The sequence below is a fragment of the Trichomycterus rosablanca genome, chromosome 13 (genome assembly GCF_030014385.1).
Source record: "Trichomycterus rosablanca isolate fTriRos1 chromosome 13, fTriRos1.hap1, whole genome shotgun sequence".
NCBI lineage: Eukaryota > Metazoa > Chordata > Actinopteri > Siluriformes > Trichomycteridae > Trichomycterus > Trichomycterus rosablanca.
Genome location: NC_086000.1, coordinates 32,539,913 through 32,559,681, shown reverse-complemented (window position 1 = coordinate 32,559,681; position 19,769 = coordinate 32,539,913). Strand labels below are relative to the sequence as shown.

Sequence of the window (19,769 nt, the reverse complement as noted above, 5' to 3'; positions counted from 1 at the left end):
GGTTTCCTCTCACAGTCCAAAAACATGCAAGTGAGGTGAATTGGAGATACTAAATTGTCCATGACGGTGTTGGACATTAAACTTGGGAACTGATGAACATTGTGTATTGAGTAGCTACCGCTTCTGTCATGAATGTAACCAAAGTGTGTAAAACATGACGTTAAAATCCTAATAAATAAATAAATATACTTATATACTGTGGAAAATAACTCTAGGGTAGTACTGTCGCCTCACAGCAAGAAGGTCATGGGTTCGATCCAGGTCCTTTTGTGTGGAGTTTGCATGTTCTCCCCATGTCTTCGTGGGTTTCCTCCTGGAGCTCCGGTTTCCTACCACAGTCCAAAGACATGCAGGTGGGGTGAATTGGAGACACTAAATTGTCCATGACTGTTTGCTATTAAAAACTTGAACTGATGAATCTTGTGTAACCTGTTACTACCTGTTCTGTCATGAATGTAACCAAAGTGTAAGACATGACGTTAAAATCCTAATAAATAAATAAATAAATATATTTATATACTGTGGAAAATAACTCTGATACACTTAATAGGGCGGCACAGTGGCTCAGTGGGTAGCACTGTCACCTCACAGCAAGAAGGTCATGGGTTTGATCCCCAGGTGGATCGGTTCGGGTCCTTTCTGTGTGGAGTTTGCATGTTCTCCCTGTGTCTGCGTGGGTTTTCTCTCACAGTCCAAAAACATGCAAGTGAAGTGAATTGGAGACACTAAATTGTCCATGGCGGTGTTGGACATTAAACTTGGGAACTGATGAACATTGTGTATTGAGTAGCTACCGCTTCTGTCATGAATGTAACCAAAGTGTGTAAAACATGACGTTAAAATCCTAATAAATAAATAAATATAGTTATATACTGTGGAAAATACCTCTGCTATACTTTATAAGCACACACGTTTCTGCCTGTAGGCGCGGTGCAGGACAAGACTACATTTCCCATGATACCCCGCGCACGCTGTACCGTTCATATCAATATGGCTTCTGTCAGTCACACAAAGGCAGATGATTTTTTGCAGTGAAATGCGGTGTGATAATTGAAGAGAGACGCAGTGAGAGAGGAGGGGGGCGAGGAGGAGACGGAGGGGTGAAGATGCGACCGTGTGCTTGGTGACAGAGACACTTTAAGGACGCGTTTTGCTGTGGGGACCAGAATTATTGGGAAATAAATTAAATGTTTTGGTGGACGGAGGCCCAGCACTTAGAGAGAAAGGTAAGATCCGCTGGTTATAATAACGATCTGATGCATTATAACTGCTGCCATACAGTATACAGTATATATCACATTATACCTGCTTTACACACACACACATACTGGCATACAGAGATTGTTTACACTGTATATGCACTAAAACTACTGATTAAACACATGGCATCTAGTTTAAGTTTAATCCCATATCCTGATAACTGATAATACATCACCCTGGTCTGATCACTGATGTATTTATTATACATGCATTTTTAATTGCATGCATTATTTCACTTGCTGCTAACACCAAACAGTTAAGTATTTTTGCAAGTCGGGTTGCAAACATCTAGTGCACCAACATGCTGTGTGTTATCTGTAGTGCACTTTATTAGGAATAGTGATTTGGGATGCAGCCTGATTGAAGTGTCAGTGGCTGCAGGTAAGGCGCCTCCATTGCTTTACCATTGACACCTTAATCATCCTGGTATGATGGAATGTGTGTGAGTGTGAGTGTGTGCGTGTGTGTGTGTGTGTGAGTGTGCACTCACACACTCTTAAATTACACATTGGACCTCAATGAATGAAAGATGAAAGTTAAAAATCTTTACTAATATAAATATAATATAATATGTAATATAATATAATATAATATAATTAATATAATTATTATATAATAATTATTATATAATAATATAATATAATAATATAATAATATAATAATAATATAATAATTTGTTGAGAACCAATGGAACCAATGGAATCCAGTATCATCAACCCACTAAGTCCTGGATTTTAAAATCACCCCAAAAATCTAAGTAAATCTAAGTAAAATTAGGAATCACAGTCTGATCCAATTTGTATAAATTTAATAATGTCAATGATGTGACTCTGTAGTGTGTATGGCCCACACATGCCTGTATGCACTCCCGACAACGTCTGGGCAATGTCTTAATTTACATTTACATTTGTGGCATTTAGCAGATGCTTTTTACAATTATGACTGAATACAGTTTGAGCAATTGAGGGTTAAGGGTTTTGCTCAAGGGCCCAACAGTGGCAACTTGGCAGTGGTGGGGCTTGAACCAGCAACTTTCTGATTACTAGTCCAGTACCTTAACCGCTGAGCAAACTCTGTCTGTCTTCATAAGACGGCGGATGGTGTACTGGGGAATCTTCTCTGGACCTGGATCAGGGCATCACTGAGCTCCTGGACAGTCTGTGGCACTACTTGGCAGTGTCGGATGTGCTGCTACATAATCTCCCAGAGGTTCTCAATTGGATTCAGGTCTGGGAAACGTGAAGGCAAGTCCATGGTATCGATGCCTTCATCATCCAGGAACTCTCTACACACCCTGGCCACATGATGCTGGGCATTGCTCTGCACCAGGAGGATCCCAGGGCCCACTGCATCAGCGTAAAGTCTGATAGGGGCTCCTGAGGATTTCATCCTAATAGTCACAGTACTGTTGGGTATCACATGGAGGTCTGTATGGATATGCCAGAATTTTGCTGAAGGCACTTGGGTGGAGTAGTGGTCTATTATGCTAGCCCACCAGATCTGGGTTTGATTATCAGATGTACTATTGGCTGGCTGGACATCTTTGTCATGATTTGATAGGTCTGGGGGGTGTGTGATAAGTCCTGCGATGGATTTGCGCCCTTTCTAGGGTGTTCCTTTCTTGTGCACAGTGTTTCCCAGTGAAACCGGTACTGCCATGACCCTGCCCTAGATAAAGCTTTGATGAAGATAAATAATAATCTTATAAATATAATCTTTTTCTAAAAAGCAATAATGTAACTGTATTTTTAAATATTTCTTGAATAGAATAGAAATACAAATATTGTAATTATGTGTTCTAAATATTGTATTTTGTTAGGACTCAATCCTGTGTCTGTGCATTTTAAAAAGAAGTGACTATTTAGGATCCAGTCTAAATGAATTGCATTTCTGAAAGTGTGACTGGTTGCCAGTCAGAATGCAGATTCTATATGTGTCCATTATGTCCACTTGTAGTGCACTTACAGTCCTGTGGGTCATATATCAGTAAGGATTCACTACACATTTAATTGAGGCTGAATCCAAAATTGCACATATAGTGCACTAAACAGTGTAGAAATCTCTGATGTCCTATTTAGTGCACTTAAGTGGAAAGTAGTATTTTGGCATGCCGCCAGAGGCAAGTGCAGCCCTAAAAGTATGAACAGCAGCAGGTTATGTCTTGTGTAGTCTCAACATTCTGAATTCTTCACTTGTTCTAAGAGTCAGCAATGTCTCACCATAGTTTGTGAATATCTACAGTCACTGTAGGAAAAGTTATTACTTTACAAATTGCTTTTAAACATGATAACTGCTCATTTTTTTCCCTCAGACAACACAAGAGTTAATATTGAGACCCTACATGCTCAATTAAATTAGCCCGGGTATAGACTCCTGTTTTGTTTTACTGTATATAGTACACTTGTGTAATACTTATCAAATTTCTACTAGTAGACCATTGTCTACCCCCACAGGGTATAGACTGTCCAATATGTGCACTAATACTAATAAATGTCTAATGTCGTCGTAATATTTTAGACATTTTAAAGATTGGAAAAACATCTTTCATCCTTTCTAACTCTAAAGAATCTTAAATGTGTAAGTTCCAGTACCTCTGCACTCACTAATGTTGACCACCCCTCATCTGATGTTGGTAGTAGATCTATGGGTGTAAACATGGTGGCCCTGTAGGAGTTTGTTTATGCAGCATTTTGAATTAGTAGTTCAGAAGTTTGCACCAAATAATGTGCTACATGGATCTCTGTGTTGTAATGTGTTTTTTTTTTTTTAAATCAATGCAGTAGTTTAATTAATTGCATGTGGTGCTTACTGATTTGCATATAAATTAGATCAGTAATTACTGTTCCAACATTTATACCAGCATGGATCATACAGCACTGTATGAGCTGAAACAGAATTTCCCAGTATATAATAAAAGAAAATGGTTCTGTTTACTTGCTAGCCTCATTGGTTAGACTGGTGTTACTAGGTGTACTAGGTGCTGGATTGTTCTGCTAATGTCTTGCTTTCACCAGACTCCATGGTGCCTTAACTGATTTTTACTGGGCGGCAGAGTGGTGGGTAGCACTGTCGCCTCACTGCAAGAAGGTCCTGGTTTTGATTACCAGGTGGAGCGGTCTGTGTCCTTTCTGTGTGGAGTTTGCATGTTCTTCCTGTCTCTGCGTGGGTTTCCTTCTGGAGCTCCGGTTTCCTCCCTCAGTACAATGACGGGCAAGTAAAGTGAATTAGAGATACAAAATTATCCATGACTGTTTGACACTGAACTTGATTGAACTGTTATGAATGTAACCAAAGTGTGTAAATGACATAATTCTAATTAAGGAATAGATAATATATAAATATCTGATTTTGACAACATATGGTGGTGATGCCTTTTTGTTTTGTTATGCAAATACTTTGTCTGCATGTTATACAGTCAGCTCATTAATTATTGGCCCCCTAAAAAGGTCTTATGGGGTAATTGGTCTAATTCTTCATTTTAGGAGATTTAATTTATATGTATAATAAATTTAATATTTAATTAAAATACATTTAGTTTAAGTGAAAAAACCCTGTTTTATCAAAACCTTGTTTCACAATTATTGTCACCCCTGGTGATGCATGACCTTGAGTTTCATTTATTCATGGGTTCATTTATTTTTCAGACCTCAGATCCATCATGCACCCCATTAGTAAAAGAATTAAACAGAAGACACTGCTGGAATTATTCATTCATTCGTTCATTTTTATTAACCGATTTAACCAGGTCAGGGCACAAGTCAACAGATGTTGCCAATCATGTCTGTGTAGATGTCAAGCCAGCTGATAGTAAAGCTGAGATTCAAACCCAGATCTCAGCAGTGGTGGGCTAGTGTAATAGATGGCTGTAACACCTGAGCACCTGCTGGAATTACCTGACAGGCTTGGCACTGTTATTAAGGCAAAGGAGGCATAAACAAGTATTAGGGAGGAATTCCCCAGATGTTTTTGTGAAAGGTTTCTGTGAACCACATGAATATTTTACATGTGATATTTTCCTGAATGATCTCTGTAATTTTTTTATTTAATTTTATTACATATATTCTTACAGTTTTAAAGTATATTCTCACTGTATGTTCCTATTAGTAACCTTTTACCTAGTTCTCCAGTGAACTTAGTTTGATCTTACAGTGTACGTGTGTAGTTAACGATTTTTGATACACAGAGTCTAGGTTTACAGGAGTTTCTACCCTGTACTTACATTTGGTTAAAAAATGTCCGGTGACCGAGGTCGTGAGAGTAAGATGAGAAATGTGTGGTCAAGGCCGCCAGACTGTAATAAGACATAGTCAAGCAGGGTTTTCAAACTTTTTTTCAAGCCACCCTTATTTTGTCCAGGATTTTTACTGCGACCCAGGTAACACAAACAATGCATCAAAACAAAACCCAAAACGAAATCTACTTTATTAATAAAATTATTAAAAATCTGGTCCCAGGCGCCCAGGTGGGGCAGCGGGATATTCCGCTAGCACAGCAGATGTGCTCAGTTCGAAACTCGCCATTGCCACCGGTCAGCTGGGTGCCATCTAGCGGGTATAATTGGCGGTATCTGCAGCAGACATGTTTCTGCTAGGGCGGGATGAAGGGACTATGTGGGTGGGGTCTTCAAAAGCTGTGTAAGGACCCTGGTTAGCCAATAGAGAGGCGCCTGTGCAGAGTGCATGGGTGAAAAGAAGGGGTCCGCTAGAAAGACAAATTGACTAAGCTAAATTGGGAGAAAAATGGGAGAAAATGCATAAATAAAATAGAAAAAAAAATCTGGTCCCACTGTGGTTTACAAGATGTAACGTAAAGCCTCCAGAAGAGGGCGGTCGTGTACAAGGTAATTTCGTGTTTTTGTGCCTGTTATTCAATCTTTTTCTTTCCTCTGCGACCCATTGTTTTGGCTCGCGACCCACCCAAGGATCGTAAAGGATCGTAGGTGTTGCTGTGTTAAACTCTAACCACTCATATGCTGTATCCTTTGTCTTTTATTTTATGAACAATTCATGAATTCGTCTATAAACTCATGACTTTGCTTATCAGATTTTGTAGCATGCTGAGTTTTGGTAAGAGTGACCACTCGTGCTTGTGAATATAAAATATTTGTTTGAGAACTTGGTAATGTTCTTATTTCAGGTGAATTTCCACCACAACACATGATCAGATATGCACGCTGTCTCTCTGATGCTGAGCGTGCGCAAGCAATGCGGCACTTTGCAAGTCAATATGAGTTTAGATTGAATATCCATAATGTACCAACCGTCCTGTTTATAATTTTTGCTGAGTTGCTGAATATGATGCCATTGGATTCTTCAGAAGTGTCATGGCTTCATAGATTCAGTGCTTGGGTGAGCAGAAATCGTTCAAGAAACCTTTTCAGACATTTTCTGCTGAGCAGACACAAAAATGACCAGTGCTGATCTCAGGGAAATAGGCTGCTACATGTATACACTACTGATGAACAAAGCCCACTCCATTACGCTGAGTGAACGTACAGGAACGGGTGAAGGGATTTATTCTAGTGTCCAAAGTGTCCACTGGAAATACATCATAGTGACAAAATACTACTGTTTGAATGACTAACTGATTTAATAATAATCTATAAATTAAAAAGTTATTGTTTGATTATTGCTGTTTTGATATTTGACTCAAGAACAAAGCTGTAGTTATCACACATGTATGGATAAAATCTCAGTAGAAATTCACTCCCTCTTTCCTCATGGTACAAGAACCAGGTCATCACGGCTTTTACCCAGAGCACCAGTGTTATGACATTCTGATCTTTTTCTGCCTGATGCGTCCTCTTTCAGAAAATCTATAATGCACTAAAATACTAAATCACATACACTGATCAGCCATAACCTTAAAACCACCTCCTTGTTTCTTCACTCACTGTCCATTTTATCAGCTCCACTTACCATATAGAAGCACTTTGTAGTTCTACAATTACTGACTGTAGTCCATCTGTTTCTCTACATAAATTTTTAGCCTGCTTTCATGCTGTTCTTCAATGGTCAGAACCCCCACAGGACCACCACAGAGTAGGTATTATTTAAGAGGTGGATCATTCTCAGCACTGCTGTGACACTGACATGGTGGTGGTGTGTTAGTGTGTGTTTATGCTGGTATAAGTGGATCAGACACAGCAGCGCTGCTGGAGTTTTTAAATACCGTGTCCATTTACTGTCCACTCTATTAGACACTCCTACCTAGTTGGTCCACCTTGTAGATGTAAAGTCAGAGACGGTTGCACATCTATTGCTGCGGTTTGAGCTGGTCATCTTCTAGACCATCATCAGTGGTCACAGGACGCTGCCCACGGGGTGCTGTTGGCTGGATATTTTTGGTTGGTGGACTATTCTCAGTCCAGCAGGGACAGTGAGGTGTTTAAAAACTCCAGCAGTGCTGCTGTGTCTGATCCACTCATACCAGCACAACACACACTAACACACCACCACCATGTCAGTGTCACTACAGTGCTGAGAATGATCCACCAACTAAATAATACCTGCTCTGTGGTGGTCCTGTGGGGGTCCTGACCATTGAAGAACAGAGTGAAAGGGGGCTAACAAAGCATGCAGAGAAACAGATGGACTACAGTCAGTAATTGTAGAACTACAAAGTGCTTCTATATGGTAAGTGGAGCTATTAAAATGGACAGTGAGTGTAGAAACAAGGAGGTGGTCATAATGTTATGCCTGATCAGTGTATTACTCAAACATTGAATGTTTTCACTTTGCCCAGGTCTCAGATGACGTTGAGCTCAGTCAGTGGTGTTACTGGATGTCAGTGATGTATAGATTCTGCTTTACAGTCTTAATGTGCATTTGGAGATGCAACAACAAATCGTGTTAACTGATGGGACTTTTTGAAGTTTTCTCAAGCCACTGCTTGTCGTTTTTAATGCGATGCTGTCTGAGGGATCAAGGGTCAGGGGCGCCCCGAAGATTCTCCGAATTCACAAAATCTTTTAATTCGTAAATAGATTGTGTGTGGAGAAATGTTGTTCTTAATCTGTTGAACTGCTGAATTATTCATTCATGCAGGTGAACTTCGACCTGTCCTTTCTTATGAATAACCAAACCTTTGTTAACGCTTCATTTACAGGCATTTCTGATTAATAAAATAATATAATTTTTTTATAGTGATCATAGCATTGATTTGCCCATGTCCCAGCTTTTTTTTGGAATGTGTTGCAGGCACAAATGTATTACATTTACAAAAATAAAAAAATAAAGTTGATTATGTCAAACATTAAATATCTGTACTTTGTACTATTTCTTTATAAACCAGTAAAAACAGACCATAAATCACTTGATCCTTGATCTATCAGAATTGGCATCTGTTCTCACCAGCCATGATGTGATGCTCAGTTATTGTAAAAGATTTATTTATTATTCTAATTTTTATTTAATAATTTAAAGATGTGTTTAATTGTATCTGACAAAAGTGGTCGAAGCGGGAATGAGGTCTTTGAATTTACAAACATACCTGATACTCACTCAATTTTATGTCGGATGTTCTTTATGATGCATTTTCTTTTATTTTTATCCGGTCTTGGGACTGTCTTATTGTGAGGACAAGGACAAGTCTGACAAGACTTTGAATGGATACGAATTCCCACAGTGACACTTCAGTCAAAAGAACATTAGTATGGCTGGACACTGATGTAGATCAAGAAAGCCTTAGTTGATGTTCCAGTTAATTCCAGAGCTGTTCAGTGCAGGTCACTGGAGTTTCTTTATGTCTTTAAAGAACTTGCTTTGTGCACAGGGGCACAGTCATGCTAGAACAGAAAAGGGCCTTCCCTAAACTCTTGCTGCAAAGTTGGAGGCATGTAATTTCCTTCATGTAATCGATTTATTATACCTGTTAGCAATTGCTGTGGCTGAAACGTATGAATTCAATAATTGAAAGGGGTGTCTTAATACTTTTGTCCATATATAAGCTTGTTTATTGTATTTAACAAAACGTTTTTGCATTCTGTTGACAGGAAAGTCAGTGTTGTGTTTTGGTGTGTTTGAATGGGGGAGTTTTTTGGTCAACAGTTAATTGGTTGAGGAATTTGGCAAAATTTCCCTTCAGCATACTAGTACATAACGATTTAAATGACTTTCTGTACAGCAGTTTTTGGTGATTTACCTGGTCAAAACACCTGATTCACACCGCTCAGGTGGCGCAGCGGTAAAAACACACGCTGGAACCAGAGCTGGGATCTCGAATACATCGTATCAAATCTCAGCTCTGCCTGTCGGCTGGGCTGAGCAGCCACATGAACAACGATTGGCCTGTTGTTCAGACATGGGTGGGATTAAGCCAGATAGGGTCTCTCTCATAACGAATCTGCTGGCTGATTGATGGCGCCAGCACAGAGATGAGAAAAGAGTGCTCTCAGGGTGTGTCTCTCCGTACACAACGCTAAGCTGCACTGTACTCGTCAAAGTGTAGGTGATAAGAGGCATACGGCATGCTGCCCACGTGTCGGAGGGGGCGTGGGTTAGCTTCGTTCGTTCTCCTCAATCAGAGCAGGGATCGGCATTGGTGGAGAGGAAGCATGACGCAATCGGGCAAATGCATAAACTATATATATATAATATATAATATATATACAGTGTATATAATATATATACTATATATATAATATATATATAAAAAAACACCTGATTAACCAGTTTCAGAAGGTGTGTTGTAACAAAACACTCACCAAATCGTGCTGGACCCCAGACCTCTAGTACTGCTGGGTTTTACTACTGATATATTGTCAGTTCTAGATGGGATCTAACCAGAAATTTTGCATCTTTTTCAATAAAATCACTGAGTGATCCCTTGCTCTGGACTCATATCAAGTTTTATAGAAGTAGATTTTGATATGTTGAAAAGAGAGATTACACCAAGTACTGAGTGAAAATGGCAGTAAAAAGTGACGCATGGTTTGGATAAAAAAAAACAATATTTTAGCTTTCTTGGAATTTGGTTTTACATAGCATCAAGGGTCCTAGAGACTTTGGTTTAATCCTCACTTCCTCGTCACTTTATGTGAAGCGTTTTATTTGCTCTACCATTCCTGTGGCTTTTTATGGTCTCTTCTGATGTACTCTTTACTTCCCAAAACACAAGGAGCTGAATTTGCTCTTGATAGAGATCATGACTGTGAATAAGTGCTGCCCTTCAGTGTAATAGTGGCCAGTCCTGGGTGTGGTTTTGCCTTGCATCCAGTGCCAGAGCCAATGCGACCCTGACCAGAATCAGTTAATCAGTTAATAAAAATTAAGGAATGCATGAAAATATAACTAAGATCTCAGCAAGGACGTGAGACGAGTATTAGAACCATCAAACCAAATGTGGTCATTAACACACAGCTGCTGTTATATTTGCATTGTGTGTCTTGGCTGAGAATAAAAGTGAAATGTTTCATATTGAGTGTGTGAGCTGGTTGGATTATTCGGTTCTGTCTGGTGTGTGTTTCTAAAACAGTTCCTGAGTACAGAACAGTGTATAATTTTGGGCCATATGGTTCGCACATTGCTAAGTAAGGACTGCAAATATCTGAAAGAGCGTGTGTGCATTTAGTCTGTTTTATTACTGTTTTTTTTTTTATTCCAAGCAAATCCCCCTGGTATTGTGTGTGTGTATGTGTATGAAAGTATCTGGACTTGTGTGCAGGCTGAGCTCAGCACTAAAAGAATTATTCTTAAATAAACGTCTTCTGAGCCTCCTTTGTTGTTAAACCTAGCTTGGCTATCTCAGATGGAATTTTTTTCTTGGCAGTTTTCCCTTGAATTTTATCTCCTGCCTCCTGAGTGCAGCCTTAGCTCACTTTGTGCTGTGTAAATTGCAAATCCTGCAGGAATGCATGCATTACCCTTGGCTTCACCTCACAGAGACACCACATTTAGTAGCGGCGATAAAGAACGGCAATAAAAAGCAACAACTAAACAAAATTATTTGGTTCTGTTTCGGTACGGCTGTTTTCTTCTCTTGTAATTGCTGGATTTTCTCTGTAGCTTGGCTTGTTAAAATGACATACTCAATACGCAGGAGCAGTTTTTGGTTTAACTGCTCATTTTGACATCAATGCTCAATAATAAAAGTCATTGTTTACGGAATACCCAAGGTTTTTAGTCTATCTTTGTGTAAAACATCTAATTAGTTTGTGTGGTGTAATGGGAATGGCCACACAGCTGGTAACAGCAGTGCCTGAATTCCAGAGGGTTCAAATCCCAGACCGGGCTCACAAACACAGAAGAAGGATGGTGTTACAGGAACAAAGCCATTCAGGGAGACACAAATCAGTGCAGCCTTTGTGCCCGGATAAACATGAGGGTTATGTCAAAAGGGGCATCCAGTGTAAAAATGGTACCAAATCAGCTGTAGAGAGGAATGATCCACTGTGGCCACTCCTAATTGGATCAGCTAAAATAATTACAAGGATTAGATCAGATCGGATCTTTGTGTAGCATGTGTATAATTTAAAGGAGATTTGTTTTAACACTTTTTTCCTGTACCAAGTAAAAAACAAACCAGGATCTTAATAAACTTATTCAAAACTCACCTGTGGTGCTTCGATGGAGCAGCAGATTAAAATACTAGTTTACCAGTTATAGAGAGTTTAAGCCTGTGAGTTTAGATCTCAGTTGTTCTATCGGCCTGGCTGGGTGCTCAGCAGACACAATTGACTGTCTGAGCAAAAGAAAGTTGGATGGAGTTTTTATTATTGCTGTAAAAGTGATCTCTGCTGTATGGTTTAGGTACTGGCATGAGAAGTGAAGGATACACACAAAGTGTAGCGTTGCGTTGTATCGCGGCACTCTGTAAGAATTCAGTGCCTGCTGGTGCCACTTTTAAATATAAAGCCATTTAATGGCAAAGCAGACCATCCAATTATTAACAGTATACATTTACATTTACCTTTTCAGCATTTAGCAGACGCTTTTATCCAAAGCAACTTACACAATGAGTGGAACATGATGAGCAATTGAGGGTTAAGGGCCTTGCTCATCCCAACAGTGACAACTTGGTGGTGGTGGGGCTTGAACCGGCAACCTTCTGTTTACTAGTCCAGTATTTTAACCACTGAGCTATCACTGGCCCCACAGTATACAAAAATCCATCTATAGACTAACCGAAATGATTTACAACAAAAAACTGTGCTGGGTTCCGGGACACAGTGGAATAAGTGGAAATGAAAAGGCGGATAAATTAGCCAGAAAGATAATGCAAAATACAACAAACACAAAAATCCCTGCAACAGTTATCAAGCCAACAACAAATAAATACATCAAGGAAAAATGGCAAACTGAGTGGGACACACAGCCAACAAACTACACAAGATACATCCAGATATAAGCAATAAGCCAAGAACACACCAAGAAAGACGAGTGGACCAAGTTATATACACAAGATGCAGAATAGGTCATACAAAAATCACTCACCAATACTAGGAGTCAATAAAGGAGACAATCCCCCAACCTGTAAAATATGTCAAACACAGCTCACAATAAAACATATTCTAATCGAATGCCCCAAATACACTAGAGAGAGATAACAACTACACATACCTGGAACTGTTAAAGAAACCCTCAACCAAGATAACACAAGAACAATGCTACAGTGGGTAGCACCTCACAGCAAGAAGGTCCTGGGTTTGATTCCCCGGTGGAGCAGTCTGGGTCCTTACTGTAAGTTTGCATGTTCTCTCCGTGTCTGTGTGGGTTTCCTCCGGGAGCTCTGGTTTCCTCCCACAGTCCGAAGACGTGCAAGTGAGATGAATTGGAGACACTGAATTGTTCATGACTGTGTTTGACATTAAACTTGTACTGATGAATCTTGTGTAACAAGTAACTACCTGTCCTGTCATGAATGTAACCAAAGTGTGTAAAACATGATGTAAAAATCCTAATAAATAAAGAAATAAATTATTCGCCGCCCAGGTGGCGCAGCGATAAAGTACGCTAGCTCACCAGAGTTGGGTTTTCGAATACATCATATCGAACCTCAGCTCTGCCGACTAGGCTGGGCGGCTGCATGAACAACGATTGGCTGTTGTTCAGGGTTACAGGGTAAAAAAGTCGGATCATAGGTCCTCATAACTGGTGCGACTGCGGCCCCTGCTGGCTGACTGATGGCGCCTGCACAGGGCTGAGGAATAATGTTGATGGGGGTGTGGCCCTCCGTGCACAGTGCCCGTCAGTGTATGAACTCGACTCGTGGAGGTGAAAAATGCACTATCTGTACTGACTGTGCATACCGGAGGGGGCGCATGTCAGTTGAGAGGCGTCCTCAGTCAGCGGTGAAGGGTCGAATCAGTATAGAGGACGCAGTCAGGGTAATCGGACACGACTAGACTGAGGGATAAGAATTGGGGAAAAAAGAGGGGGAAAATATGAATAAAAAAAAGAAATAGATTATTCACTTCTCTTTAGGTCTCTGTGGATGAGCTTTAGGTCTCTGTGGATGAGCTTTTAGGTCTCTGTGGATGAGCTTTAGGTCTCTGTGGATGAGCTTTAGGTCTCTGTGGATGAGCTTTAGGTCTCTGTGGATGAGCTTTAGGTCTCTGTGGATGAGCTTTTAGGTCTCTGTGGATGAGCTTTAGGTCAGCGAATTGTCAGAGTAGACAGATTAAACATTGAACAGCTAGCCCACTAGCAAAGAGACTCATCTAATGTGCTTTTATCAGACCCATGCTCAAAATTAATGTGATGTTATATGTGGCTTTAGCTAATATAATCTGAAGATATTTTTAAAATAAATGATCTAATATGATGTTTAATATTATTAATTATTAAATTGGCATTAATTATGAACGTAATGAATTACCATCAGCAATGACCAGATAGGGAGATTTTAATGGTTTACTAGATTGATTTATTGATTTATTGTTTGATTAATGCTGTTAATCACTGGATATATGGATCTGTGTTGCGACAAAAGGGAAAAAGGTGTAACAGCGTTTAGCACGGTGCACAGTTCACTCTGAGATCAAACCTCTTACACGACTAATAAAATGTGGTTCTTATTGAGTTAATGCATATGAATGTTATATTTAGAAGGAAAGCAAATATGGAGGAGCTTTGTTGCTCTGCTACAGTTATGCAGCCCAAAATACCCGATTTCTTGCTCTTACGTTTTTCAGCCTGTGACCTGAAAATTGATTGACGTTGACAATCTTTTAAGGACGTCCTATTTTTTCTAAATGCTCACCAAATAAATCAAGGAACTAGGGCTACAATCAGTGTTACCTACATCAGAATCTTTTGCATCCTAGTGTGTTATCTAGCTTAAATTGTAATACATTCTCCACACACACACTCTCATCACTGAAATACTTTGTGAGGTTAACAAGACCAAATTAGGTGCTTCTACTTTTTCATGTTACACCATATTTCATGTTAATATAATACAGTGTTAATTATTCTGTTTTAATTAATGTCATTGATGTTTACCACAGCTGGTGTGTTAAAGTGTGTTTTTACAAATATGATTCTTATGTCTTTGTTTTCTTTCTTTATGACCTAGAAAGTTGGAGTAGAAATCAAGAAATCATGGGAAAAAACAGTATGTAGTTTTTAGAGATGGGACGATCGATCGGCTATGAATCGGTATCGGCCGATTTTTAATCAAAATATGCTATCGGCGATCGGCCGATATTTCCTAAAAGTAGCCGATCCGATCGTGTGATATATAAAGACCATGTTAAGTTAACAGCTCAGTGGATCGATCCAGACTTTGAGCTACAAAGCACCAACCATCACATCACCATTCATCAACCATCGTACAGAAACCACAGTGAAAGCTCTTCATGACCTAAAATAACATCATTAACGTTGTGCATCATACATACGATGTAATTTTGCTGATTGTAATATTTACTTTAAAAAGATAATTCAACCCGGTCACATCTGAGTCGATTCTATCAGCACGTTATATAAACTCCTGGTTCACTTTGGTAAATCGTGAGCGGTTCTTACTTGTGATGTAGATGAGAACAGAAAACGTTACAGAGCCAATCGGAGGCAAAAGTTTATTCATTAGCAAATTTGTTAGTTCAGGATCATCTGCTGAACTTTTAGCTGCTTAGACGGAACGAGTCTGACGGTCGGTTACAGATCTGTGGTAATAGCAGTTTAATTAAGCTTTTTAATTAAGCTTTTTAATGTAAGAGAGTCACACAAAATGTTCTGTAGTAGCTGGTGTTTATTTAAAACCACGACATTTAATTAATAACAGTAAACACGGAGAGATAACTGAGAAGAGAAACTTACGCTTCACATAAAACGATTAAACTCATGAATCAATGAATCACTTATAGCGATACTGTGAACAAAGCGTCTCTTCTAAAGGCACAAACACACACACACACACACACACACACACACACACACACACACACACACACACACACACACACACGCGCGCGCGCGCGCTGCTCCGGTTTATCTTCACTGTGAGGCTCTTTTTAAGTTTATTTATTTAATTTACTGCTAACCCCCCCCCCTCGGAATCGGCTATCGGCCAATGTCCCTGAAAGGAGATCGGAATCGGTGCCAAAAACCCCGATTGGTACATCTCTAGTAGTTTTTATGCTAGTCTAGTCCCAGTTCCCAGTGGCCCCCTAGTGGTGGTGGTAGCTTAGCAAATCCATTAAAGATGAATGATTACAAGCAACTCCCCAAAATACTTCTTAGTATTTAAAGCACTTAAATGCTTTATTATTTACAAAGTTAATATGACAGGATTCATATACTTTGTAAATAAAGGAAAATTTGTAAATGAGCCATTAAGTTGCCTGAAGACTTAAACAGAAGTCAGAATGTTCTGGAGAAACCAACTGGTGTTCAGCTGGTCGTCAGGATTTGGGATTGACTTGAATCGACATCTTAATGATATAATAATATTGTTCAGCAGAGTTTTGAGATGAGGGGGGATGTAAAATTGATTTGTTAGCTGAAAGGAAAAAAGCTGCTGTGGTGTCGAAGTTGATTCAAAGGTTGTTATTTTATTATTAAGAATTAGTAATAAAGGTTTTACAGTGTGATCCAATTCTTGTTTTCTTCTTGTTTGTAGACATTCTTGTTTTTTTCTACAAAATTTTACAACAGTTTTGGTAACAGGTTGTTGTAAAACTGTTGATTTCTTATTGTCGTTTACCTTTCAGTCATGGTTATATTTATAAGCCTCAAAAGTAAATTTAATTATTAATTATATAAAATCACTTGGTTATAATTTCATTCTGTCAATAAATGTCTTAAGTATTTACTATTACCATAAATAATTGCTAAATGAAATAATTGATTTATGTAGTACCTCTGACAGGTGTATTGTAGTGATTAGGTTGCTGTAGGATGCATTTAAACAAAGTCCACTTATTGTAAATCCTGTATGATGAAAGCTGTTTGTCTTTGCTTTGTGTTTGATCAGAATGTCTCATTATGCGGACGAGCCTCGCTTCACCATCGAGCAGATCGATTTGCTGCAGCGGCTGCGCAGGAGCGGAATGACCAAGCAGGAGATCCTGCATGCGCTGGACACTCTGGACCGGCTAGAGCGTGAGCACATGCAGAAGTTTGGCCCACGCCACTCCTGTGGAGGAGAAGCGCAAGGAGGAGCCAGCAACAGCCACGTCGGCTCCAACTCCACCCCCCCGTCCAGCAACGCCGCAACCTCGTCCTCATCCGCCTCCGTCGCTACACAAACCGTTTTCCACAGCAACACTCTGTCTCCATCTCCTAACAGCTATGATACCTCACCGCCCCCTACCGTTGTCACACTGCCCATGTCAATGCCAGTGGTGGCACCACCAGTGCAGAATGGCAGAGACATCTTGCCACCTGTAAGCAACGGGAAACTTTCCCCACCGCACTACACCATACCTGCTCGTTCCTTCATCTTGGAGCCCACTGAGGAGGAGGTGGATGTCGAAGACAAGGTGGAGGAGATGATGAGGTCAGTGGGCAGGATGCATGGCATGGCTGGAATTATATAAACAAAGCTTTGCAGTGCTACATACAGCTGTTTTTATTTTAATTTACATGTCAGGCTGTGTAGATGTCTGGCTGGCTAATAGCACTGCCTGAGATTCGATAATGGATCTCAGCGGTGGTGGGCTAGCGTAATAGGCTGCTGCATCACCCGAGCACCAAGGGCTGAATTACTAATAGTGTTTTTTTTATTCACGAGGGTTCTTTAAAAAATTTCAGCACTTTTTAAACTCCATTTATTTAGAATTTCAAAAACAAAGGACATCACGTTTCTACATAGTCATATTTCTGTGTGATGCATTTTTCCAGAGTCGTACCAACTTTTTAATGTCTTCAGCAAAAAATATTTTTGGTTGAGCACATAGCCAGCTTTCACATCATCATCACATGAAAACCTTCTTCCCCTTAAAGCTTCTTTGAATGTCCAAAAAGGTGGAAATCAGATGGTGCTTAATCCGGACTATAAGCGTCTCTCAGTCTCTCAGACACGACAAGTTACTACTCCTCCCACCCTCACCGTTTCTAACCAAAATATAAAAGTGCAGAAACTTTTTGAAGATCCCTTGCACTATACTGTATAGGGTTTAACAGTGGTGTCGGACCATGCATAGTTCACTATATGCCCGATAGAACATTATTTTAGATTAGATCACTTAAGAGAGCCATTCCAGTAAGTGCTTGATGAAAAGATTTTACTATTAATAATGCTTACATATTTTTTAATTAGAGTACTGAAACAGTTATCACAATTTACATGAATTTCCTTTTTTACTAGATGAAAGGACCAGGTTAATTTAATCAAAAACTTAGGAAACACGTTTTGAAAGATACGTAACTTTTGGCATTTTGATATTGGAAGAAACAGTTTCTTTCTGTTCAGTCTGTTGAGTTTGATTATGTAGCCTTAATTAAGCTGAATCATCAGAGGGTTTTAGGTAGCAATTAAACACAAATTTGATTAAGGTTTTCTTCAGCACTTGTACTGTAAAGGCAGAAGTTCAAGGACTGGTGCCATATCTGTTCCAAGAGCTCAGTTTAAATTTTTAGGCTTTTTACAGGCGCCCAGGTGGTGCAGCGGGATATTCCGCTAGCACACCACGCCAGATTCTGAACTCCTCGGTTTGAAACTCGGCATTGCCAGCGGTCGGCTGGGCATCATCTAGCAGGCATAAAGACACTAGCCTGCAGCAGACACGTTTCTGCTAGGGCAAGATGACCGGACTATGTGGGTGGGGTTTTCAAACGCTGTGTAAGGATTCTGTTTGGCAGATAGAGAAGCATCTGTGCAGAGTGCATAGGTGAAAAGGGGTTCTGCAAAGGGTTGTGCATGGGTCGGAGAGGGCGTGCAATCAGGGATCCCCTAGCAGCGTAAGACACATTGACTACACTACATTGGGAGAAAATGCATAAATTAAATCGAAGAAAAAATGTTTTAGGCTTTTGTGCAATGACAACAAAATAAAACGTTTAGTCTTTTTCTCCACTTACTTAGTTGTGCAGATATAATTTCATTTATTCAAATTCATTAGTATTTGAAAAGAAAAATTGACAGTCCTAGTAGGCTGTTATTATTACTTTGGTTGTGTCTCACATACTCTGTATGCAGTGCCGTCTGTATTTTAGACATATATTAAAATCCTTTCTTTTTTCCTCATCTGTACATCTCTTCAGAAAGGATAGCAATATAATTAAAGAGGAGATCAAAGCCTTCCTCGGGAGCCGGCGAATTTCACAGGCTGTCGTTGCTCAAGTCACAGGTTAGTGCAACAGAACCAGTTTATACCAGTTACTGCTTTGTGATAAAAGGACTAAATAGAAACTCAAGATCTTTGAGACCCAGTATCTCTGAATGCAACTGTATATTTTTAAATGTATTATTTAATAAACAGTAATAAGTGTCCTAGCCCAATACTGAGCATTTACTTCAGGGCCAAAACCAGCCTAAAACACTGGATTGGTATCAGACTGGATTTGAGCGCAAACCAGAAAAGGTTGGGACAGAATGCAAAATGCAAATAAAAAAAAACCTGCAGTGTTTATTACATTTACTTTGTTCTGGTCAACTTTATTTCATTTGTTAATATACATTCATTATTGGTGGTTATTGATGCAGTGCCGTCTGAGGGATTGGAACTCACGGGTGTTCAGCTTAGACTTGCACCCTTGCCCTTTATGCACTAAAGTTCCTTCAGATTCCTTACATTGTTTAACAATATTATGCACTATATAAAATATGCAAATCCCTTTGAAACTTTCTTTAAGAAACACTGTTTTTAAACATAAATTTTTTTCACGCATTTGTTGACACAGTGGAGATCCTCTGGCCATCTTTGCTTCTTTCTTAAAGACTCAGCCTTTTCGTGGATACTGCTTTTGTAACAAATCATAAAATTCTAAAATATCTTGGGTTAATTCTATCTGCAATGAAATAAAATTAAGTAAATATAATGAACAGTGGATTTTCTTTGTTTGCATTTTCCATACTGTCTCAACATTTTCTAATTTGTGGTTGTATTGAACATTGTAAACGTT

General features: G+C 39.5%; 1 protein-coding gene across 7 annotated transcripts in view; it reads left to right on the top strand.

Annotated features, from left to right (window-relative positions):
- Nucleotides 1-1,133: 1,133 nt before the first annotated feature.
- Nucleotides 1,134-19,769, top strand: part of hmbox1a (homeobox containing 1a) — a 29,549-nt gene continuing 10,913 nt past the window's right edge. For all 7 annotated transcript variants that reach the window (XM_063007513.1, XM_063007512.1, XM_063007511.1 and 4 more), the window contains exons 1-3: nt 1,134-1,226; nt 16,678-17,202; nt 18,909-18,994. In XM_063007513.1, coding sequence (XP_062863583.1) covers nt 16,679-17,202; nt 18,909-18,994 — 610 coding nt within the window. In that variant the 5' untranslated portion in view covers nt 1,134-1,226; nt 16,678. The remainder of the gene's footprint in view (nt 1,227-16,677; nt 17,203-18,908; nt 18,995-19,769) is intronic.